Source organism: Perca fluviatilis, chromosome 18 (genome assembly GCF_010015445.1).
Source record: "Perca fluviatilis chromosome 18, GENO_Pfluv_1.0, whole genome shotgun sequence".
Taxonomy (NCBI): domain Eukaryota; kingdom Metazoa; phylum Chordata; class Actinopteri; order Perciformes; family Percidae; genus Perca; species Perca fluviatilis.
Genome location: NC_053129.1, coordinates 3,991,547 through 4,016,606, shown reverse-complemented (window position 1 = coordinate 4,016,606; position 25,060 = coordinate 3,991,547). Strand labels below are relative to the sequence as shown.

The window sequence follows — 25,060 nt, the reverse complement described above, 5'->3', positions numbered from 1 at the left end:
GTGTGCACATGCAGCTAATAATGTGTAATAATGTGTTTATGTACTATAGCTTGTATGGTACAGATATGAAGAGCTTCGTGAGTACAGACATGCGTTGTCCAGCCTTCCATTGATCAGACAACCAATCAAGTGCTCACCCTTGGCACTTTGCGCAGTTTGGCTCCGGCGAGGGCGGCAGCCAGTCCTGAGACGGGACGCTCCTCGGCAGGGCAGAAGAGTCCGGCGGGAAGGGGAGGCGCCGGGGGAGGGAGGGGGGCTCCAGGAGGAGGGGGGACCTGGGGGAGGAGGGGGGGTCCCGCCTGGAGTCAGTGTAGGAGGGAGTGGAGGAGGTGGGGGAGGGGGAGGGTGGCCGACTGGGGTGGAGGGGATGGAGGTCACAGTGGAGCTGGGTGGCAGGGGTGGAGGTGGGGGAGGGGTGGGGGTGGTCAACCCTGGGGTCTGCACCATGTCTGTTGGGCGAGGGTACAAAGGGTGGGGGATGGGCGAAGACGGAAAATTAAGTTCAAACTGTCACTTGTTAGGAAAGCATCACAGAGTCATTCAGTTTTGGTCTGCCCCCTCCCTCCCTGTAATCTTCTGCTTAGCCTGGATGGATGGCAGTTCATTTACTGGATAATCGCTGGATAAACGTTCCACCGGATGTCTCTCGCCTTGCAAAACTCAGTTCGTTTTGTGAAACAACTAACTTGTAGCTAGCGCTGAAAACTACACGCTGAAAATGTCAAGTTTTAAAGAAAAGTTGGACGGTGCAACAAGACAGACCTGATTGTTTTTTTTAGGGAATGATTGTAAAGATTTATAAAGAATATGTTAGATCATTTCCTCTCTAACTGGGAGGTTTTATAAAGAATATGTTTAGATCATTTCCTCTCTAACTGGGAGGTTTTATAAAGAATATGTTTAGATCATTTCCTCTCTAACTGGGAGGTTTTATAAAGAATATGTTTAGATCATTTCCTCTCTAACTGGGAGGTTTTATAAAGAATATGTTTAGGTCATTTCCTCTCTAACTGGGAGGTTTTATAAAGAATATGTTTAGGTCATTTCCTCTCTAACTGGGAGGTTTTATAAAGAATATGTTTAGATAATTTCCTCTCTAACTGGGAGGCTTTATAAAGAATATGTTTAGGTCATTTCCTCTCTAACTGGGAGGTTTTATAAAGAATATGTTAGATCATTTCCTCTCTAACTGGGAGGTTTTATAAAGAATATGTTTAGGTCATTTCCTCTCTAACTGGGAGGTTTTATAAAGAATATGTTTAGGTAATTTCCTCTCTAACTGGGAGGTTTTATAAAGAATATGTTTAGGTCATTTCCTCTCTAACTGGGAGGTTTTATAAAGAATATGTTTAGGTAATTTCCTCTCTAACTGGGAGGTTTTGGGACTGATTGGTAGGGTTGCTGTTGACCAAGTCCACACGGAGATCCACTGGTAAGAGCCAATGAGGTTTAACCATGTATCGGCTAATTTAAAGTAGCTATGAGGAACTTTTAATTGTTTCTGAAACTGTTTAATTTTTCATCTGCCACCGTCACTGTCCAGAGCTTAGTGATTGACCATTGTGATTGGTTTAAAGAAATGCAAACAACCTAGAGCGTTTCTTTCTCCTACCCCAGAATACATCTGTAGTAAAGCCAGACCTTACTCCACACACTCTTCTTGTACTGTACACTTATATCCCTGGAAGATGCTAAAACTCCTGTTAAATCTTCTTTAACAGGTTACACCATTGTCATTGAATCTGTGGTGCAATAATGAACATGGAATACAACATCATGCCACATCATATCACAACACATTGTATTTGATCAACATGCAGCATTAGTGACAGGGTCCATAGTTCAAACAGGACTGGGCAACATGACAAATGTGGTTAGTTACACATGGTTATTGTATTGAAAATAGATATCATAACAGATATATTAAAGCTCAACCCTATCTGGAAGGAATACATTCTAATAAATGGAGCAGAGACATTGAGAGAGACACATGTACACGTACACACACACACACACACACACACACACACACACACACACACACACACACACAAACACATACATACAGAGAGAATCTATGGTGTAATGTGAACATACTGAGCTGTGATCAATATTAAAGGGGGACCTCTGAGGTCAGAGGTGATGAGAACAGCTCCCGAGGCCAATCAGAGAAAGAGAGAAAGGTCACTGGAGCACTGCTATGTGTTAGACTGAACCAGGATCTCAGTGAATAATTGTAGTGAAATGTTTGTTTTTGTTTCCAAATAAATATCAAATAGACAGACGTGCCATGCTGTAAGACCAGACATGTTTCATATGCAATGAAGAGTCGTCAGACAAATGGACGTACATGCAGTTTATGAAATCAGCCAGGCCTGAGCAACAGCCACTTCATCCCTTAACCATCAGTGAGCAGCTGTTTTAATCAACAGTTGAGGAGAAGTGTGGCTACAGCAGCCAGGGCCGACCCGGTCCTCCTCTGACACCATCAGCCTGTGTTATGGGACTCACTTTGTACTGTGGCCCACTCAGTAGCAAGCTAACAGTGTTCACTAGCCCCCATGTTAGTGTGTGAGTCAGGAAGCAGTGAGACACAGAGGGGACAAAGCCAGTGAGACAGAGAGACAAGAGTGTGGACTGGAGGCCTTACCCTGGGGCGGGGGATGACAGGAGGAGCCCCCCTCTGGGCCTGTAGCTGTGTCCGGCTCCCCCGGCCCCGACAGGCCCAGGCCCACGTGGAGGGAGAGGTGCTCAGCAGAGGCAGAGGTGGCGGCGGCGGCAGCAGCAGGGGGCGCTGTGGAGGGAGAGGGCACACCAGGAGCCTGGGATGAGGAGGGGGAAGACGAGACGAAGGAGGAAGACGGAGGGGGAGCTTTGGGGGAGGGAGAGGGGGCGGGTAGGTGGGGGAGGCGGGGTGGGGCGGCGCGTTGCTGATAGGGGTGTGGCTGTGCAGGATGGTCACGGGAGAAGGTGCAGGGAACATGGGCGGGCCGTTGGGGGCCGGAGAGGGGGGCTTCTGGGTGAGAGGGGAAGGTGCTGCAATGGGGATGAGGGGCCGCGGACCGGCAGCTTTCCCTGGGGGACTGCTTATCATGACAGGGGGTGAGGGTGGCAGGGGAGTGAAGTTGCTCGCTGACCACACCACAGACTTGGGTGGAGGAGGGGTGGGGGGGGCGGGGGCCAGAGCAGTAGGAGGGGCTTGGGGGAAGGCTTGCTGTCGCCTTGGTACAGTGGCGTAGTGAGGCAGGACTGGGTGGAAGGCAGAACCAAGAGAGGTGGCGAATCTGGAAGCCGAATGCCTTAGAGGCGGGGTTGGTGGCGTGGTGGAGGAGGGTGAGGGCGTCCCGGGGGCTGGGTAGGTGGGCGTGGATGGGGAGACAGGTGTGGATGACGTCCTGCTGTACTCCTGAGGCGTGGGAGTGTACAGGGTGCTTTCGAAGGCTAAATGTACGCCACGCGATTGGACAAGCCAAGGACAAGACAGGACAGTAGGGAAGGAGTGACGGACGGAAGGAAGGAAAGAAGCAGCCGTCATGCACACAGAAGGGAAAGACAGCAGGTCAGGAAAGAGAGAAGGAAGTAGGGAGGGAGGAAAAAAGAGAAGGGGGCAGATGAAGCAGGAAAAAACAGCACAGAGCTATACCAAAGTCTTATTCCAGGCTGTGTGTACTTTGTTGGGCTGAAGTGATGCGTCTACGTTAGTGGACAGGTGTTAGCAATGTGGACAGAGCCATAGACACGCAAGACAAGAGAGGACAACACAGCATAGATGCTTTAGTGTAGATCTAGAGTCCCATTAGGCTAACAGCAAACAAACCGGGCCCATATGGGAAAATAATGTCATTGTGATTTTTTTCCTGATCTTCCTCTAGCTTCTTCCTTATCCCTGTTCATCTCCTCTTGGTCAGTAACAGTATTGTAACAAAGTGCACACCAACGACGGCTCTACCACTCTTGTTGTAAACATGTTGTTGACCGGTCCTGTTTCAGCTTCCAGACTGGGGTTGGGACACTGATGCTCTCTTGAGGGCTAACCCCCTTCACTTCACAGGACACGGGACTTTACTGGGTTTTAATGAGCGGCAGAGACAAACTGAAATCTACACTGTACATTTACTACCACACTGAAATAACTCAACATTTTCATTTAGTCTCAGGACATTTTACAGGTAGAGGGTGGTCTTGACGTAGGCTTCTCTATCTATAAAGTGTCCTGAGATAACGTCTGTTAGGATTTGACACTATAAATAAAACTGAATTGAATTTTGTGAGAGGATTAGGGCTGTAGTCAACCATAGCTCTTGGTCGAGCAAAATTCTACCAACTTTTCAACCAATCAATTGGTTGATGGAGAAAAATGACATGTTATCTGTAGATGAACTAAATCATCTAAAGAGCACTGAGTGCGCTCTACCTGGTAGAGGCCAGCGTATTGTTTGAATGCTTTGCAGAGCCACATAGTCACACCATGTTACAAACATGAGGTGGGCGCGAGGAGGCACTGAGCGTGTATTTTGCACTGAGCGCTGCACGTTTGTTTCTGCTCACTGATATTGAAGAATGTTCAATTTGAATAAAAGGCTGCGCTTGTCACGGCCACTTTTTACCCAGCTGTCCAATCACAGTGGAGGAAGGGCAGGACAAGACCAACCGTCACATCCACGTGCTGGTCTGTAAATATACATCTGTCCTCTCTCCCTGCGTGATTCAGCCTTCCCTTCATCCAGAGAGAGTACTCCAGCTTGTGCCCACATTTTTACTTCCACGGATATTCCGTATCATAGCAACCGAACACTTTGGAGGTACTAGGCCTTATGAATGTAAGACCAATTAACACCTGGTCAAGGTGTCAGCCCCAGAGAGGATGCATTCCCTGACTTCAGCTCCACCATGACGCTCACACTGGTGGTTTTGAGTGTCTATTGGATGGATTGTCATAAAGTTGTTGATCACCTGACATTCATCTAACATTTTAATTTTTTTACAATACTTTTTTTTTTTTTATTGACCAAAAACATCAGCTGTACTTTGTGTTTAGTGCTAATTAGCACATGCTACCAGGCTAAAGTAGGATTGCGAACCTGGTGAACAGATTAACTTCATCATGTTAGCATGCTGACAATAGCAATTAGCTCGAAGCTTGGCTGTAGACTCTTAGTATCATTATATATGACTCCAGGTCAGGTGACATGTATTGTCACGTGATGGTACAGTGGGCAGCGTTGGGGGGGTCACCAGGGTCAGGTTCTCACCATGGATAATTCATTTCATAACTAATAGGCTTCATAAAGCAGTCTGTCATGTCATTTAAATCCCTCCTCTGTTTCATCATGTGTCTATCCTTGTTTGTCTGTGTGCTGCTGTAGAGCTGAGCGTACCCGCCCGTGAGCAAGGCGCTGCCACATGTCTTCTGTGTGTGTGAGGATGATGTAAACTTGTTAATCATGTTCGCATTCTACTCCACTTCCCCTTACCAGTGATGTCATTCTACCCTTTTCTCTAGTCCTTATTCTTATGACTGGATTTAATGTTTTTGTTCAGGGTTGATACTACAGTATATACTAATTAATTAATTCATTCATTAATGCTTGCTCTTGGGGGGAATTGTTGGGTCTCTGTAAATTATAGAGTGTGGTCTAGACCTACTCTATCTGTAAAGTATCCTGAGATAACTCTTGTTAGGATTTGACACTATAAATAACATTTAATGGAACCAAATTGATTACTAAGCCACAACACTGACATAATATTAATGCTTCTGTCCCAACTTTATGTTGTAGGGTTTATTCAATCAGCTGCTTCAAGTCACAGGCATCTGATCAGGAATATGAGCAGGAACACATTCATGTGAACAACAGCTGACCAGCAGTCAGCTGACAGATAATGTCTACAGCTCATTTATCCTCTCCAACTGTAGTCAATGCTCATCCCCACTTCCACACCACTACACACACAATCTCTCTTGCATCTATTTTTCATTAATCGAGATTTCCCAACTTCCCCCGCTCTACATCTCCACACTGACTATCTCTTCCTGCGTCACTCATCATCTGCTCCTTTCCCTAAACTTTGACCTTTCCCATACTTCTTTATCATTCCTTTCATCCTCTCTGTAGCTCTGGGCAGGTCATGTGACTATGAGGACGCAGCTTTGCTCTGCTCCCCAACAACTAACACACAATCACAATGCAGTGATTACACACAGAGCTGGACACATGCACACACATAAGAAGACAACAGAGCCACACTGCAGCCAAGCTTCTCTGCACCAAACCAAAGTCAACATAAAAACAGTAGCTCCACCTCAAAACATCGAAATAAAAGAAATAGACACAGAATACACAGCTGCGTGTTCCTTTCACACACACACACACACACACACACACACACACACACACACACACACACACACACACACAACACACACACACACACACACACACACACACATCCCCTGGGGGTCTCGATCTATCACAGCTCCACTTTCCCATAATGCCATAGGGGTAGGGTGTGTGTGTGTGTGTGTGTGTGTGTGTGTGTGTGTGTGTGTGTGTGTGTGTGTGTGTGTGTGTGTGTGTGTGTCAGTGTGAAGTGTCAGAAGTTATGTGTGTGTGACTGGTGCAAGAGGTTTAAAAAATAATGCACTCAACCCTTAACTCACATGCAAAGACTAGCACGCCCCAGTGATTAGCAGTCTGTTGTTAGCGCCTGTGCAGCCCATGGGCAGATGAGCAGAGTGTGAGCCATACTGTAGCTTGGCACCGACAGCGGAAGCTAACCGTTCTACCACTGAGGCAGAGAGCTGCTCTTATTGGAAAGCATGTTCATCTAGACTGAACCTATTACAGCTCAACATTTAGATCATGTTAAAGTTCAACTGGCGGTGTCCCAACTCCACCCTACATATGAATCCAACCAGGGTCTGAGCACGTATACCTCACACTGAAGACACAGAATGAAATATACTCACTACACTAATCCTGCAAATTAAAAATTGCTTGATTTTGTGTTGAGTATGTTGATGATGCAAACTATTTTCCCACTATGCAATGCACAAAGGGAGTGGAAGAACTGCTCACAGCTGCAACATTTAAAGCAAATTGTGGATGCGGTAAAACATCTTTGTAAACACAGCAGAAATGTAATTGGCCGTGTCATTCAAGTTAATGTTTGAAAGCAATGCACTGGAGCATGTATTTGAAGGCAAAACAGTACTAAGACTGATAGATACTAATTAATGAACTGATGTATAATACAATTAGGATACAGTTTGGGGAATGGGGACACAACTCAGTCCAGAGTCAGCTTCACATGTTTTAGACAAGATTATTACAAGAAACTACCTCCATTCATAAAGCTCCCTATTCAAACTTTTGGCTTGTAGTATTTTCTTTGCATAAGAATGCTCTGCTGAAGACGTGTTTCAATCGATTGTTCAGAGTAGCAAGAACATGTTCATCTTTTAACATATCATTAATCAGCTAAATCTGCACATTCCTCTCGTCCAATAGTGTCAGAGACTCAAAGTGTGTGTGTGTGAGTGCATCACTCACCGGCGTTGGAGATGCGTCTCCCTCTCTCCCAGTCCTGCTGCTCTCTGTCCAACTGCTCCTGCTGCTCCCTCTCAGCCTTCTCCAGCAGCTCCTGCTCGCTGCGCTCCTGCTGCTCCAGGCGCTCCCGCTCAGCCTGCGCCTCACGCTCCTGACGTTCCTGTTCCTGACGTTCACGCTCCTGACGCTCGCGCTCCAGCATCTCTCGCTCCAGGCGCTCCTTCTCCTGACGCTCTCGCTCCTGATGCTCCCGCTCCATCTCTTTCTGCCTCTGCAGCTCCTGAAGCTGCCTGGAGGACACAGGAGAGGAGAGGAGAGGAGAGGAGAGGAGAGGAGAGGAGAGGAGAGGAGAGGAGAGGAGAGGAGAAGAGAGGAGAGGAGAGGAGAGGAGGCAGGAGAGGAGATGAGATGAGAGGATAGGAGAGGAGAGGAGAGGAGAAAACACATTAATGAAAAAATTCACAACATATGAATCTATTGTGTCTTGTGAAATGTCACAATATAACTTGTGTTACTCGAGACCAGAGTCCAGAAATATATATAATATTGAAGTAAAGACAGGCAGAGTGAGTAAAAAGGAGTGGATTAGTGTGGTCTGTGTTGACCCATGGGCAGTTACTGTTGTCTTAATATTAGTCATTAAAAACACACAGCGAGGATATTGTGTCTGAGCAAAAAAAACAGAGGCCAAATAGATTTTCATTTTGGTTTTATTTGATGCCAAATCATTCCATGTGATGTTAATGATGTGAAAGCATGGTGTGTTCAGGGAGCTTTTCATGTGCAAATTGTGGCTGCAGATCCAGGTTACACCACTGGGTGTCAGCAGAAGGACGGTGCATGTCCAATAGAATATAAACAATATAAGTAAAGTATAAGTATATGTACACAGTATACAGTATGTATTAAATTAAAAATAAAATATTAAAAATAAAAGATGGGAGTAGAGGATGGGAGTAGAGTTTGGTTCGGTGTTCGGCAGAATCTTAACCAGTGGGTTTGGTATTTGGCCAAACCCCAAAAATCTGGGTTCGGTGCATCCCTACTTTTAATCCTGTGTTGTTTGTAAGAGCCAAAAGTCTTATGGTGTACATATTTGTCTTTGTATTTATTGTTTGTTTATTTCATATTAATAATATGTTTATGTATGCACAACCAAGGTAAATCTCTTTTAAGTGCTACTTACTTGCCAATCAATCCTTTTCTGATTCGGATTCAGGGCTTTCTAGATCGGGCCTTGCTAGAACGTCCAGGAAGGACGTCCAGTAGATGGCCAGGTAACGTCCCGGACGTCAGCACAACTTTCATTTTGGAACTATTTTGAACTATAACAGGACATCTTGATTGGACGTTCAAACAACAGTCATTTAACGTCTCAGTGTTTGCTGGGTACGGCTCCCTTCAGAGCCACATTAGTCTGAACTGTCATGATTATGTGAAAGATGTTTATGGTTTGTACCAGGATGTCAACAAATTTGAACATTATAAAGTGGTTAATGAAAGAAATTTAAACAAAGATGATGAGTAATCTATGAACGTCAGGCAATATATATGTTATGCAGAGTCTTTTAACAATCAGGTAGAATGGTCATCCTTCTCTGTGCCCTCTTTTACACACTTCCACCCAGTGGAAAGGATTGTATCAGTGCATTTACCTAATGCAGTATTTGGTTGCATTATTAAAGTGAATTTAGGTAGCACCAAAGCTGATTCTCTCAAACCCACAGAGCTTAGCTGTGACATGGCTGCAGAGGGCTCAGGGGCTCAGATCCACCTATCAGCTTCACAGGATTATCATGAGCAATACGATGCAAGGGAAAAGTGTGATGGAGATTTCAGAAAGTTCTTTTATGTCTGCTAAACCTCCATCTCCCTTACTCCCCTGTCCTTTTAATAAGAGACTGAGCATAGCATGGGATTGTCCCTATCAAAGTCTGTCTCTTTCTCCATCTACATTTTATTTTCATTCCACACATTCTTTTCATTTCATATTGCTTTTCTTTTACAGTTTTTCTTTTAATTTCACATAACTTTTCTTTAGTGAGTTATTGTGCAAATTTGTTGCAGACTTTGCATTCTTTAAGACTGTTTTGGAAGGATTGTATTAGTGGGCTGGGCCAGAGTGGTTCATTTTACATGAGAGTGGAGCGCAGACAGTTCTGTTGTCTAACGTCATCCTATTCTCTGTAACAATCTTTCGTACCACGCTAAACACCATTTCTCAACTTGCATTGCTATGGGGAATGCATAGTAAAGCCTTCATACGTTTTGGCAGCGCACCGTCTCTGTCGTAGCATCCATCATCCGTCTCTGTATTTATTTTTTTTCCCCCGCGTTGTCACTCATCATCTGACCTCACACACTAACCTTGCGACAACAGCCACCTACAGTACCTGTAGTAGGCTACTGCAGGTGGCAGTTATCGCGAGGCTAGTGACAGAGCTCAGATTGGGAATTTTTTTTTTTTACTCCGCTCGGGCCCGGGGTATTATTATTTTTTAATAACGCAGGTTAAAATACGGGAGATTTACGGGAAAATACTAATACGGGAGGACGGTGGGAAAGAAGGGTAAAATACGTGACTTTCTCGGCCAAAACGGGATACTTGACAGGTATGCTCCAGACAACAGGTAGTAAGTGCAAGTACATTAGCTTTAAATAAGCAAAGCTACAAAGAGACATATGAAAGTGCAGGTTCAAGATTTTATTTTATTTTTTTTTTTTTATCCGAGGTGTAGTCGGAAGAGATGTGTTTTTAGCCTTCGGCGGAAGATGTGTAGGCTTTCAGCCATCCTGATATCGGTGGGGAGCTCGTTCCACCATTTGGGAGCCAGGACAGTGAACAGTCGGGATTTTGTTGACTGAAGCAGTTTGGCTGATGCAGAGCCAAGTGGGCGTGTTGGGGTATATGGTTTAACCATGTCCTAGATGTAGGCTGGGGCCGATCCGTTTGTGGCCCTGTATGTAAGTACTAGTGTCTTGAAGCGGATGCGGGCAGCAACTGGCAACCAGTGAAGAGAGCGGAGGAGCGGAGTAGTGTGAGAGAACTTGGGGAGGTTGAAGACAAGCCGAGCTGCTGCATTCTGAATGAGCTGCAGGGGTCGGATGGCACATGCAGGCAGGCCAATCAGGAGGGAGTTGCAGTAGTTTAGACGTGAGATGACTAGAGCCTGAACCAGAACCTGAACCAGAACCTGAGCCGCCTTCTGTGTTAGAAGGGAACGTATCCTTCTGATGTTATGCAGCATGTATCTACACGATCGGGTGGTTGCAGCAATGTTAGCAGTGAAGGAGAGTTGGTCGTCAAGTGTCACACCCAGGTTTCTAGCAGTCTGGGTGGGGACTACCACAGAGTTGTCAATTGTTATAGTCAGGTCTTGGGTAGGAGAGACTTTCCCTGGAAGGAAAAGGAGCTCAGTCTTGTCAAGGTTGAGTTTCAGATGGTGTGCGGACATCCAAGAAGAGATGTCAGTCAGACAGGCCGAGATACGTGCTGCTACTTGAGTTTCAGACTCAGGAAAGGAGAGAATTAGTTGGGTGTCATCTGCGTAGCTGTGATAAGAAAAGCCGTGCGACTGAATGACAGACCCGAGAGAGTTGGTGTACAGAGAAAAGAGGAGGGGACCCAGGACTGATCCCTGAGGAACCCCAGTTTTGAGTGGGCAAGGATCTGAGCTAGATCCTCTCCAAGTTACCCGATAGGTTCGCCTGCCAGGTAGGGCTGGGCGATATGGACCAAAAGTCATATCCCGATATATTTTGGCTGAATATCGATATACGATATATATCGCGATATTTTTTCCGTGAAGTGAGAGCAAATGTTCAGTCAAAGCCCAAATCAAATATGACATGTCACAAGTAGTTTCATAGAAACAGTTGCAAAATCAAATAAATAATAAACCGGTTTCTTCACCTGGTTCATGATTAAATGCTCAGCTGTTCAAATAACAATAAAATGTAAACCTAAATACTGTATAACAGGAGTAACTTTTTTGAAATCAAAGCTCCATAGGCTATTTGTGATTCGTTCCAAAGGTCAATTAAGCTTTTGATATTAATATAATCTACTTTGTTCAAAATGTAATGCCTCATGCCTGTAAGCCTAGGTTATAGTCCCATTCTTCCACTTGATACTGCTTCCACTTAAGTAAACTAAAAGATGAACTATCGACTACAAAACAAAGAAATTTATTATGATCGGTTCACAGATCTGAGTCCAAACGGAAACTTCACCCTTCTGAACTAAGAGTTTCTGCTTCAAGGTGAAGTTTAAACCGACTGAAATGTCCAGGCTCATTCCTCCACTATTTATTTCTGTATGTATTTAAGCGTTACATGTAATTTTAACGGGCACTGAGCTCCAGATCCTGCAGCCGCAGACGGTCGCTGCCCCGCTGTAGCTTCTTTCCGTCCGCCTGCCGCCGGCAAACTTAGTGGAACTTTCCGCCGATATCGACATACAGTTCGGTCCTGGACTACGTGTAAGATCCTACCGGTCACAACTCTGTCTTTGGCTGGTCCGATCTGGATCAGCGGGGACCCACAGCAGCGAGGCGAAGCTGTGTTTTTCCCCGGGGAAGAGACGCTGCGCCGGCCACGGGCTCTCCTCGCCTCCGCTGCAGCGGAGCTCAGATTGCTGGTCGAAGGCGGCATATATAATCATAAAACACATTGTCACCTGTTAAATGTTATCCATGCTGTTTGTTCTTTTCATTTCCTCTATCGAACATAATTAAGCAGTACAAAAGTCCGGCATCTTTAGCGTTGATCTGAATGCTTCGGACCCCTGTTCCAAGATGGCGGCGGGTTTTGACGTATGTTTAGAACCTCACGGCGACATATCTATGGGAGCAAGGATCACATTTGAACTATATCGATATATGCGATATGGTCTAATTCCATATCTCATTTAAAAATATATCGATATATTTGTTTATATCGATATATCGCCCAGCCCTACTGCCAGGTAAGATGTGAGCAATGCGAGCGCAGAGCCTGAGACACCCAGATTCTGGAGTGTCAAAATGAGGATCTGGTGGTTCACTGTGTCAAAGGCAGCAGAAAGGTCCAGAAGGATGATAATGGAAGAGAGAGAGGTTGTTCTAGCGATGTGAAGCTGCTCAGTGACAGCAAGGAGGGCAGTTTCTGTTGAGTGGCCAGCCTTGAAGCCAGACTGGTGGGGATCGAGAAGGTTGTTCTGGTGGAGATAGGTAGAGAGTTAATTATAAATGGCACGCTCAAGAGTCTTAGATAGAAATGGAAGAAGGGAGATGGGTCTATAGTTATTGACATCAGAGGAGTCAAGTGTTGGTTTTTTGAGTAGTGGGGTCACTCTTGCCTCCTTGAGGGCATCGGGGAAACAGCCAGTTGACAAGGAGATGTTAATGAGATGAGCAAGGAAAGGAAGGAGGTCAGGAGCAATGGACTGGAGAAGGTGAGAAGGGATAGGATCCAGGGGGCAGGTGGTTGGGCGGGCAGAGGTAATCAAAGTTAGAATTTGATTTGGAGATAGAGGGGTGAAAGAGGAAAGAGTACTGGATGTGATGGATGGTAAGGTGATAGAAGGTGTGGTGGAGAATGAAGAGCGTATGTCATCTATCTTTTTTACAAAATAGTTGACAAATGTGGGTGGGTAGGAGGGGGGGAGTGAGGAAATGGCAGGTAAGGGTAAGGTAATGGAAAAAAGTTTTTTGTGGTTCGAGAAAGAGGATTCGATTTCGGTTTGATAAAAAGAGCTTTTTGCTGCAGAAATAGAGGCAGCGAAGGAGGAAAGAAGAGACTGATAGGTAAGCAGATCATCTGGGTGTTTAGATTTATCTAAACATCATCTGGGTGTTTAGATGGATGGAGAGAGACTGAGAAACTATAACATTATACACACCATGGCACCATCCTGATCCGATATAAACGCACGCACGCACGCACGCACGCACGCACACACACACACACACACACACACACACACACACACACACACACACACACACACACACACACACGCACACACACAGTGTCCCAGTTCTCACAGTGTCTCAGTGGTCCATTAATGTAATTACAGAAACACAGGGGTACGCTGGATTTATGGCCGATGGAAGCGTGGCAGGGTCATGTCTCTGAGGATTCTATCCAGTCTCCTCGAGGGGCTTCCCTCATCTACAGTAATATATTTTCTCTCATGGAAAGAGTCCCTGTGGGATCCTCTGCACTGTAAAAGAAGCAGAACATCTTCATACAGCTCAAGATGTAATGTTGTGACAATAGTAAAATCTAATCAGGCAGATCAGAGACAGAAACATTTTTTATTCATATTTGTGTGTGTGTGTGTGTGTGTGTGTGTGTGTGTGTGTGTGTGTGTGTGTGTGTGTGTGTGTGTGTGTGTGTGTGTGTGTGTGTGTGTTTGAATACATGGGGCACATGAGCATGCAGAGCTGTTCAAACCTGACTTGTCAAAGACAGGTGTAACTTATAACTTATTATAACTAATTGCTGCATTGCAATAATTGGTGGGTGTTAAGGATATTAGATTCCTTTGTGCATTTCCTGCTTTAGTATGTCAAAACAGGTTTATGATTCTGACTTTTGGGAACAAGAGTGCTCTGATCAAGACTCAGAATGTCAAGATTTATCCAGAAAGCAAAACAACTTGTAAAGCATAAAATGGATTGACTCGTGATTCTGAACTGAAGTTGACTGTCAATAAGAGCTCTGTGTCTGGTTTTGGGCTTTTGATTCTGCATTTGCAACATAAAATAATGAGAATAATGGGTGAAAAGAAATATATAGTTCCTGTTCTTGATAATAATAAATTCCAATTGGCTTCTTTTGTTACTAGTTTATCTGTTACCTTTATAAAAATGCAAACAATTTAAGGGTCAAAGTGATGTGAAGCCTGTTGAGTGATACTCAGTACAGCTTAATACTCTACTTGTGACTGGAGGGTGACAGTATTTCTGCATGATATGTCAAAAGAATAATTGAAAACATACTGAGCATTTGGATGTAGTGGTGGAGATGTTCTATGGACATTGTTTTTTTTTTTGCACTTACAGTATGTCACTGATGAATCCACTGTAAATGACTTTTACAGCCACCTTTCATGTCGTCATGGAGAAAGATTTTAATCAGAGGATCCCTTTAAAAATATAAATTCCAGAGGCGACAATGTTAATATGAACTAAGAAGTAATGAGCATCGTTTCATGTATTTTGTCACTTCCAGAGGACTAATGCAGTGACTCCTACATGGCTCCCCTACCTGCACTGTCTACATATTTCCTGCCTTTGATGGGTGGACCTAAAACAGGTTTGTCTTCCCTCCACGTCCCTCTCTGCCTTGCAGGGAAACGGCAGGATTCAAAGCTGTGAAAAGCCTCATGCACATTTTAACTGGCGTCTTACTCTCCTCCTGACAAGAGTTGCCAGGGAAACCGTTGCTAAGGGAGCGTGGGCTGCGGCAGGGCCTGAATCCCTACATGCACATAGACATATGGGCACATGCACATTTATTCCTTTCCTCTTTGCATTAACCCCAGGAGTTGAAGACCCTCTGAGGTAGAAGTAAGAGAGGATTTGGGGCAATAATGGAACATCAAATGGCTCATTGTCAAAATTAAGAGCCAAGAAAGGAGGAAGGAGGTGTGCTGCATGACAGAATGCAAATAACGTTATAATAGGATCTGCAGATAAATGGTATAAAGATCAAAGGTTTGCAAGGCCCTCAATACCATTTCATTCTTTCAGTTGAATAGTTAAGGGTGAATTCATTAGCTACAAAAATGAAATAATTCTGCAGTGGAGATAAAGCTGAGCAATTTATCTAACCAACGATTTGACCTAAAACATCTTAACCGTTAAGATATCCGTTTAAACTGACACATGACATTAGGGGGGCGTGTGTGTCTCATTGGCAGGTGTGTGGATGAGAGACTGAGAGGCTAGAACCAGTGGCAAATACCAGCACACCAGACGCTTCTACACAGAGAACACTACCGAGGACAAATACGCTGAAAAGACTATTCTTGTTTTCCCACATCACAAACTTTTGTAAATACACCTTCAAAACCTGAACTACAAAAACAAGGAAGAGCAGGGCTGGCCCAGCGAGGACGCCGACGGAGCGGACGCCAAGCTACGCCGTGGTCCCGAGGCAGCAATCTTCACACACAAAATTCTGGGCGAGTCAGTTTAACAAAGCACCAACCCCTCTAGAAGCAGGAAAGACATACACTCATCCAGGCAAGTTAGTCTCATTCTCACGCTGATGTATAGCTTTGTACATCCACCACAGGTGGTGCAGTGATGTTACGGTGTGTGAGCTGCTGTCTGTGTCGCCCAGGACGTTTCACCTCCAGAGGGAATTCCCAAAACGTTTCCAAACTGTTGTTTACATTCACTCCGAGGCTGACCAGCAGCCCCAAAATAGTCTTCAAAAGACGACAAGTATTGGATGCTATAACTCCTCTCGTCTTTGAAACATTTCGTGAACCCATACCCTTCTGGTTTTCTTTTTCTTTCTCTGTGCAACGTTCATCAGCAACAGCTCATTAATATCCATGGAGGGCCCTAACACAGCATGTGTCTTTATGTTGCCTTGAGATGAAATTATGTCACATTCAGGTTTTGCCACAAGTGACAACTGTGCTAAATCTCCAGGGACACTGAAGTCTGGCTAAATCGGTTGGCCAGCTGGACTCAGTGGCTCGCCTGATTGGCTCACAGAACCAGGATATGTTGCATGAATGGATAGGAGCCCAGATGGACCATATGGCCATACTGTAGTGAGGATCCAGTCCAAGTGCACACGCATGCGCACGCACGCACGCACGCACACGCACACAACACACACACACACACACACACACACACACGCACACACACACGCACACAGACACACACGTACGTACGCACGCACCCACACACGCACGCACGCACGCACACATTTGTGTCAACTGTCCACTAACATGAAAACCCCAACCTTGTTATAAAAGCCAAGCTAACATATTGGTTTCACAGATGTTTCTGTGTGTGTGTGTGTGTGTATGTGTGTGCGCGTGCGTGCGTGCTACCAGCTAACACACTCTCTGTCCTTACTATGTCTCCATCCTCACTTCCATTCAAGACCATGTAACACACTTCCTCTCTGTTCCAACACACACTGCCTTGCTCCCACGCACCACACAGCTATTTATACCACAGCCTATTATTTCCAGCTCATGTCTTTTTAATTTGAGAGTAGCACCCTGCATTTGTGAACAGGTGCTTTATCTGCACTCAGCCGTCCTGCTCCACTCTGCTTCATCCATCTGTGTCTCAATGCAAAGTGATGAAGGAGGAAGACGAGCACAAGGAAAAGAAGATGTGCATCATATTTTCCACTACAGAGACCATTGAACAGTCCAGCCTCTCCATAGGTGAATAATCTCCATGATTACAGAGTGAGCCAGAGGATGACTATGGAAATGGCTGAACATGTGTGCCCACTGAGGACTGTTAGCTCATCTTATTTAATGAGGCCGAGAGGAACATCCCTCTCCCTCATCCATATCTACAATTCTTTCTTTTCTCTTCCATCTTCCATATCAGGCTTATACAAAGGGTAAAACTCCTGTCGCTGACCACCAAAAGAAAAGATGAATACATTGAATAACACTTTCAGCACTGATTGCTGATGTCGGCTACTTTTTAATTTGCGACAAATGCCGGTTAGCATGAAATCAACTGTTGTCACGCTGTTGTAAAGAATTTACCTAGGCTTCACTTCCGAAGCGTTTGATGCAGCATCAGGACTGCAATCATTTTCGGTTTCGGTACCCAACCGTATTCACGGCTCAGTGTGACACATGATGAGAAGCATTACTGAAGTAAGATGTAGCCAAACATCAGTGGCCATGTTATAAATCATTTGACAAACATCTTAGGCAGGTTATTTTCCCCATTATAAGCTTTGTGTTTTTACAATGGGCTGACTGTGTAGACAAAAAAATTCTTTAGCCATTGTTCCAGCCAAAGAAACCCCGAGCAGGCCTCTTTCCATAGTGGGACAGAGGCTGGCAGCTGGTTCCATTAACTGATGATCTGGAGTGATATATGTCAAGCAAACTAACTGTTTGAGCGTTTGCAGTGCCGTGAAAGCTGGTAAAATTAGATTTCTAGAGTAAGCCATTTTGGAGCAGTGTAAAAGGAGGTGGGACAGTTACACTAGTTAGATACAGATAAAGAGAGGTTGGTAACAGGTCAGACACATTTACAAAGTCATTTATGTAGCAAATTAAAATCATGGAAATGCTTTGAAGAAAGTTTATGATTCAAAACTTGGATTAAAGAATGATTTGAAACAGTCTGTGTACTCCCTGCGTTACTGACAGCGCAACAGCTGCTCAAAAAGAACCTGACAATGGCCATCAGACGGTTTGAAAAAGTGACCCAAGTGGCGGGCCAGAGAGGTGTGGGGCGATACTGGCCCCTTTACACATCTCTCCACAATGTTTGGATAGGATGACCATCAAAGCCACGTATGGGAGCATCTGCATTCATGAGGTTTCTCCTTGACTCTGATGTTACGTTATGTTAGTGTTACTTTTCCATTCATGACATTACAATGTGGTGAGCAGCAGCTGGCCTTTACCTGACCTGCTTACTGAATCAGTCATCATTGTTTGGCTCATGTAACTGATACTAAAGTTAGAGGTTTACGTGTCTCTGTGTGTGAATATAGTTCTGTTCAAGATGCCCATGGCGCCTGTGTTTGCATTTGAGAGTGCGTGTAGGCAACTCATTCTCATAAATCCTTGAACAAGCTTTCTGGTGAACAGGTTATAAACCTTTGCCAACAGCTGGCCTCCATTAATACAGCTCTGGGTGTATGTATGCAGGTATGTGTGTGTTCCAGAGGCTCATTATTACCTGAGGGAAAGAGTGGCCTTGTATGGGGAAGAAAAAGAAATGTGAGTATGCAAGTCTTTGTCTGAGTGCATGTGTGTGGGACACTGATAGATAGGTGTTGAAAACAAGAAAAAGAAATAGAGAAATTAAATGGGAGAAGAGGGAGGGACGCAGATGGAAGAAACAATGGTGCCTCCAAATGGACGTGATCTTTTGTCCTTACCTTCTTTGCAGCTCCATCTCTTCTGGCGTGGGGCCATTCTGAACCTGGGGGCCCTGTCTGGGCAATGTGGGGCCTGTAGGGGGCGACACACACACACACACACACACACACACACACACACACACACACACACACACACACACACACACACACACACACACACACACACACACACACACACACACACACACACACACACACACACACAGCTCCTGTTAGACATTTAGCTGACATCCTCATTATGACTGACTATTTCAACATCCCAGACACAGCTCTACGGTCAAAAACAAGGAAGTAAGTGAAGCATGAGCTCACCCAGCACTAGACTTTGCTTTAAACAACAGTAGCCTGTCAGTTCTTAATGGAAATATTAGTTTTTACATATGAAATTAAATTGCAGTATGTTAAATACAATGAAAGGAATGTGTTGCCACTGTATTATTAAAATAAAAATCATTTAGTGCAACATAAGCCAAACACACTGCTCTGTTCATTCTATCTTCATATTCCTCTGCAAGAAAAATACACCTGTGGATTTCCTGTGCTGCTGAAATGTCGGAGGATATTATAACGCAGCTTAATGTTACTTTAATCCCATTCTGGTTGCCATGGCAACACAATGTTTGCCTTGCAGTTGCCCTGCAGGGTATTTAGCTTCTCTAGCTGTCAGGGCCAAAGGCTTGTGGAGAAGTCACCTGTCATTTGTGTGATCTGTAGGGCTGCTCCCTCTTAGTCGATTAGTCGACTAATCGGTCGTTTTGGTTTTAGTCAACTTAGATTTCTTTAGTCGATTAGTCATGTTTTATGCTTATTTCATGCTGAATGATTTATTTCCAAGAAACGTACGAGCACATCTCTGGTAAACACAAGAATTAAAGTGGTGCTTTTGCATAACACTTTGCGGAGAAACTCAGATGTACAGATCTGTCGATTAAATGAACTAATCGATTAGTCGATACAATTGAATGAGTGTTAGTCGACTAAGAATTTCTTCAATCGAGCACAGCCCTAGTGATCTGTAGAGTCTGTAAATATGAAGGAGCGTGAGCAGAAGAATGATGATTGCAGAACCTTTAACTGGTCAGGGACCATAAAATGATGTGAGATGGATAAAGAAGTATTCAAACCCTTCCCTTGAGTAAAAGTAGCAATACCACATTGGAAATAAATACTCTGTTTCAAGTGAAAGTCCTGCATTTAATAAGTCTACAAGTGTTGTCAGTGCTCATGTTTCATATGATTTTCACGATGTGGACGCTGACCGTTTCGGTCTGTGTATCTCCGACCTTGTTGGGGGGTTGTGAGCTCAGGGACAGTCTGTGTTGGTCAGCCTGGTCATATTAGTTTCTGGAGCAGCACAGGAGCAGAGACAGCCCAAAGTACTCACTGTGAAGAATGGCTCCTTTCAGATTACTAAATGTATTTATGCTATATTTTATAGAGCTGAAAAGATTAGTTGATTAAAGTGATGGTTCGGAGTAATTTCACCCTAGGGTCCTTTGCACCATGATCTCGAACAAAAACCCCCAAAAGAGTTTTTTTAAACACCTGGGGTCGAACATTGGGGGGGGGGCGTTAGCGTCGTAGTGTTATCAGCTGAATAGCTTAGGCGCTAGAGGCTAATGGATCGGCGTGCTTTTAACTTAACCACTACTAATAACGCCCGAAATGATACCAAACGTCTACAGTAGTACAAATAGGTTATGCACTCATAAAACGATGGATTGTAAAATTTGTAAGTACACCAGAAGTTTATGTAAATAACACTTGCCTGCTGGCTTCTGCTCTCTGCTGCTGCTGCTGCTGTTACTACCGGGCGTAAGAGTGCTTAGGGACATTTACAAATATACAACACCGAAAGAGATGCAACAAAAATATTTATTAATTTAATGATTAAATAAGGTAATGTCTCCAAACTTACCTCAATTATTACTTGTCTCCTGCTAGTTATACTACAGCACTTACTTTAAAAAATAAGTTAAATTAAAAAATATTTTTGTTGCATCTCTTTTCGGTGTTGTAATTTGTAGACTGCCCTAAGCACTCGTCTTACAGCAGCAACAACAGCAGCAGAGAGCAGAAGCCAGCAGGCAAGTGTTATTTACATAACCTTCTGGTGTACTTACAAACTTTACAATCCATCGTTTTATGAGTGCATAACCTATATATACTAGTGTAGACCTTTGGTATCATTTCGGGCATTATTAGTGGGGTAATGTTAAGAGACACTTCGGATCCATTAGCCTCTGCGCTAAGCTATTCAGCGGCTAACGCTACTCTACGCTAACTCTCCCAATGTTAGACCCAGGTGAAAAAAGCTTCTGGGGGGTGTTTGGCTCGAGGTCATGGTGCAAAGGACCCTAGGGTGAAATTACTCCGAACCATCACTTTAAGCAATTAGTCAATCAACAGAAAGTTCACCGACAACTACTTTGATAAAAATAATGAATCATTCTGTTTTTGCTTTGTCAAATGTATGTTTATACTTACTTGGCACTGGTCTAAAAATGTCAAAGGGTACTCACACCTCTTCCCTATATCAGCACAGATTCTCATTAGAGCTGTGTGCTGCCTGCATGTGACGTCTTCAGTGGTTCTACATGAAAATACGCCAGGTACAACAGGTGGTAGTGTTTGTCATGTAGACAGACCAACAGACAGGATGGAGTCCTAATGAGGGCCTAACCTAGCCTGGGAAAACCCTGACCAACTTCCGGCAAATTTGAGATTTGCTCTGCAAGTCAGTCAAGCCAAGAGCCCATTCAAGCCCATTTCCAATTTTTCCAAATCAAGGCACCAATCACAACCATTGAGGCGGGCTTTACACGATGACGTTAGCGCAGCGACGGTAAGCAGCATATTGTTTACATTCAACATGGCGGCCACCGAAGCGCAGCGACCCGTTGATGCCGCTGATGCTGCTGATGCTGCTAAGTCACCCGGCTCAGTGGCGGTTCAACACTGAATTACACCCTGGGCGAGACCCCCTTCGACCACCCTCCCCCCCAAAAAAAATAAATGAAAAGACCAAAGCTGTCTCTCAATACTTTCCAACATTCCTAAGCCCATTTATTTCAAGTCAGTCTTAAAACAATTTGTAGTAAATTAATGCACCCTGACTTACATATTTACATTTACATGCACTGTAGCTACCTGTAGTATGTACAGTATGGCCTGTGTACTACTAGCTATTCACTTCCTAACAGCATGCTGCTCATTGATGTGTTTTTGGAGGAAGAAGATTTATCAGGCTGTGGTTTGGGTCTTTAATGGGATTTATTGATTAAAAAATACAGACTATCACCAGCCAGTGATTTGACCAGTTTTTTTAAAGACAGAAAATACAGATTACTTTGTTGCTGCATTATGACATCACAATCACTATATTTGACTACAATATGTTTTGGGTATATTTATATCAATATGGGGGCAATACTCAGGTGTCCACTTGTATATAAATTATGTGAAAATGTACCCCAGCACATGCAGTAATGCTATGCGACCACTATACCACTAGACCACTATAGGAGCCGTTAGAGCAGATACTGCCCACTGGCCTGGAGTGCACCATCCCTTTATCACTATTAAATCATTGTTCTTTATCATCAACGTTTCATTCCTTGGAAGAGATTTGGCGGAGCAGCATTGTCTTCTTTTTACTAAGTTTCATTGCTTTTCGTAAACTTCTACTATCTAGCCTACTTTTAGTTCTTAACACAGTCTGTTTCAGCCCCCCCTCCCCTTTCGCCAATTTGCTAATTCCCCACACAGTGAAATGATAGATAATAGATAACAGCTTTGCAGAGCAGAGGATATATATATATTTTTAAGTGTTCGTGCTGACCCCCCATGTGTCATGATAAAAATGCCACCCGTGCCAAAAACCGCTACTGACCCGGATCGTTGGTCTGATTGGTTGAAGGACTATCCAACTGCGCATTTGAGCGGCGTCCGTTGGGGACGCCCTTTTGGAAATGGGCTGTGAATGAAGCTTGCCCAGACCCACTCTCAGTTACAACTGAAGGGTTGAAGGGTGTCAACCAGGCTAGGCCTGACCTGAAGGATCAACACAAATACAAAGACAGCTTTCTGTGTTTCCATCTGCTTCTCATCCACTTCATATCAACCTATGAGCCTAGAACTGAGCAGCTGCTTCTGGAGGAAACACACACACACACACACACACAGAGGCTTCTGGGTCTGGATGGAGCAGATTTGATTGCAGTTAGTATTCAGCCAAGTGTTAAATGTCTGAAGCGGGCTGAATGTGGGCTGCAGCCAGCCTGATGACTCTGAATACCAACGTGCTCACACACACTGACCCTAGTTAACACCATCATTGTTGTCGGCATTAGCTACTTATCCACAGGAGAAGCTCAGACACTAACGAATCTCTTATGGAACCTTTTCTCTCTCCTCGTTACTGACCAATGTTGAAAACATGCAGATTTGTGAGTGAAAAGACACATCACTCTGTAACATAACTCTGAGAGTGGCACTAGGAAATGATGGTCAATGACCTGTTACCATCCCATAGGTCACATAATAAATTAATAATAATAAACATAAACATAAGCATATGTCTCATGCAGAAACATGTTGGCAGCCAATCTGACCTCTGCTAGAGATCAGTCTGGAGTATTTACAATAATGCACAGCGTCTCCAGGGAACACAGAGCTAGCTCTCTATCTGCCATGCTTATCCAAATCATCTCATCTTATTACCACCTTGACAGGTTCCTTCTTGTATGGGCTCAGTTGAAATAGTATTGAATTAAGCCCACAGGCAGCCAATATCTGCGACTGTAATCGCTGACATGGTCTCTCGTCTCCATCTTCCGCTGCCTGTGGGTGTAATTGCGTTACTGTCTGCTCTAATAGCTTACTGTATGTGCTAATGACAGAACACAGGCAGCAGCCAACAGGGCAGGAGACAAGACTTAAGATCAGATAAACAGGCCTGATATTCCTATTACACATCTTATTATCTAACACAAGGAACTGTCATTTTATGGCATCTCACATTTCTAAATGTTAATGTCACAACAGCCACTAGACCCACTGACTCTCAAGGTGCCTTCAGTCATTTTCCCTTCTCGTCAAATGGAAGTTCTTACAAGATCAGAATTGATTTAATGACCCAAGACAACAGCACTTAGACTTGGCCCGCTTCCATAAACACAATCAGACACAATGCTGGGAAAGACAGGGCAGAGAGAGAAGGCATGAGCTAAAGCTAAAGGGAGGTATTCACAGACCGAAGCAGACAAAGAACAAGGACAAACTGTTTTCAATATCTCCTCGGCAAAGCTGATAATAGTTCATGGGACTATTGTAAAAAAGAAACATTTCTACAACTGATACACGTTTTCAAAGTCACACACACACACACACACACACACATTAAAACAACTACAGACGTCTGTTCCCATCCCTCTTGTATACCTACATGAAGGCAGCGTCAGTGTGGGCCTCCTCTGGCAGCAAACATAGCGCCACAGTCCGTGTGGGGCCCCGTCTGACCCATTGCCAGGCCTCAGTGCCAGCACCACCCTGCTGCCAGCCCCCCCCACCAGCCCAGCTCCCCCAGTACAGTCCTGGGAGCTCACATACAGAACCATAGCTCAGGCTTCGGAGGTTCTTCTTTCAATTTCCTGTGCCTTAGCCCTGCATCATCCACTGCTGGAGGTTTGTAAAGCTCAGACTGATGGTTATGAACTAAAGTTGCACAAAGAACCAACAAATACAAATATTGAGCTGTCTTCTGCTGCAGTAGCCGGGCAACTTCTTTATTCTCTGATGCCTTAATATCCTGATGGTGCACCTTTAAAGATGACGCTGAAATGCCTGCCGTGGTCGTTCTTTGTGCTGGCTCTCCAACTGATCAGAATTGATGGAAACAAAGGAAGAGGAGAGAGAGGGATGGAGAGTGGGAGGGAGAGATGAACATGAGAGGCAGAGAGGGAGAGAAAGACAGAAAATGAGAGCCAGACAGAGATACAGAAAGAGGAGAAACAGAGTGGCGCAACACAAAGGCAGAGACAGAGACAGAAATAGAGAGAGAGAGAGAGAGAGAGAGAGAGAGAGAGAGAGAGAGATGCGTACAGGATGTGGTGGGACTCTCTACCTGATGGGTTGGTCAGCCAGTTTGTACTTCCTGGATCCAATCTATTATTCATATGCTGGATACAGAATAGAACACAACACTGCTACCCTCAATATCATTACCAGTGTGTGTGTGTGTGTGTGTGTGTGTGTGTGTTTGTGCGTGCGTGCGTGTGTGTTTGTGCGTGCGTGTGTGTGTGTGTGCGTGCCAACCTCCAGCAGACTGTTGACATATAGTGAATATGCATATGCACTATTACATCAATTGAGCTAAAGTGAAATGAACTCTCCGTTTGCTATTC

At 44.4% G+C, this 25,060-nt stretch overlaps 1 protein-coding gene across 1 annotated transcript in view; it reads right to left on the bottom strand.

Moving 5' to 3' along the window:
- enah (ENAH actin regulator) overlaps positions 1 to 25,060 on the bottom strand; it is an 86,345-nt gene that overhangs the window by 21,864 nt on the left and 39,421 nt on the right. Inside the window, 6 exon segments of the mRNA XM_039782876.1 lie at positions 138 to 267; positions 269 to 449; positions 2,651 to 2,813; positions 2,816 to 3,441; positions 7,554 to 7,840; positions 18,654 to 18,726. Coding sequence (XP_039638810.1) covers positions 138 to 267; positions 269 to 449; positions 2,651 to 2,813; positions 2,816 to 3,441; positions 7,554 to 7,840; positions 18,654 to 18,726 — 1,460 coding nt within the window.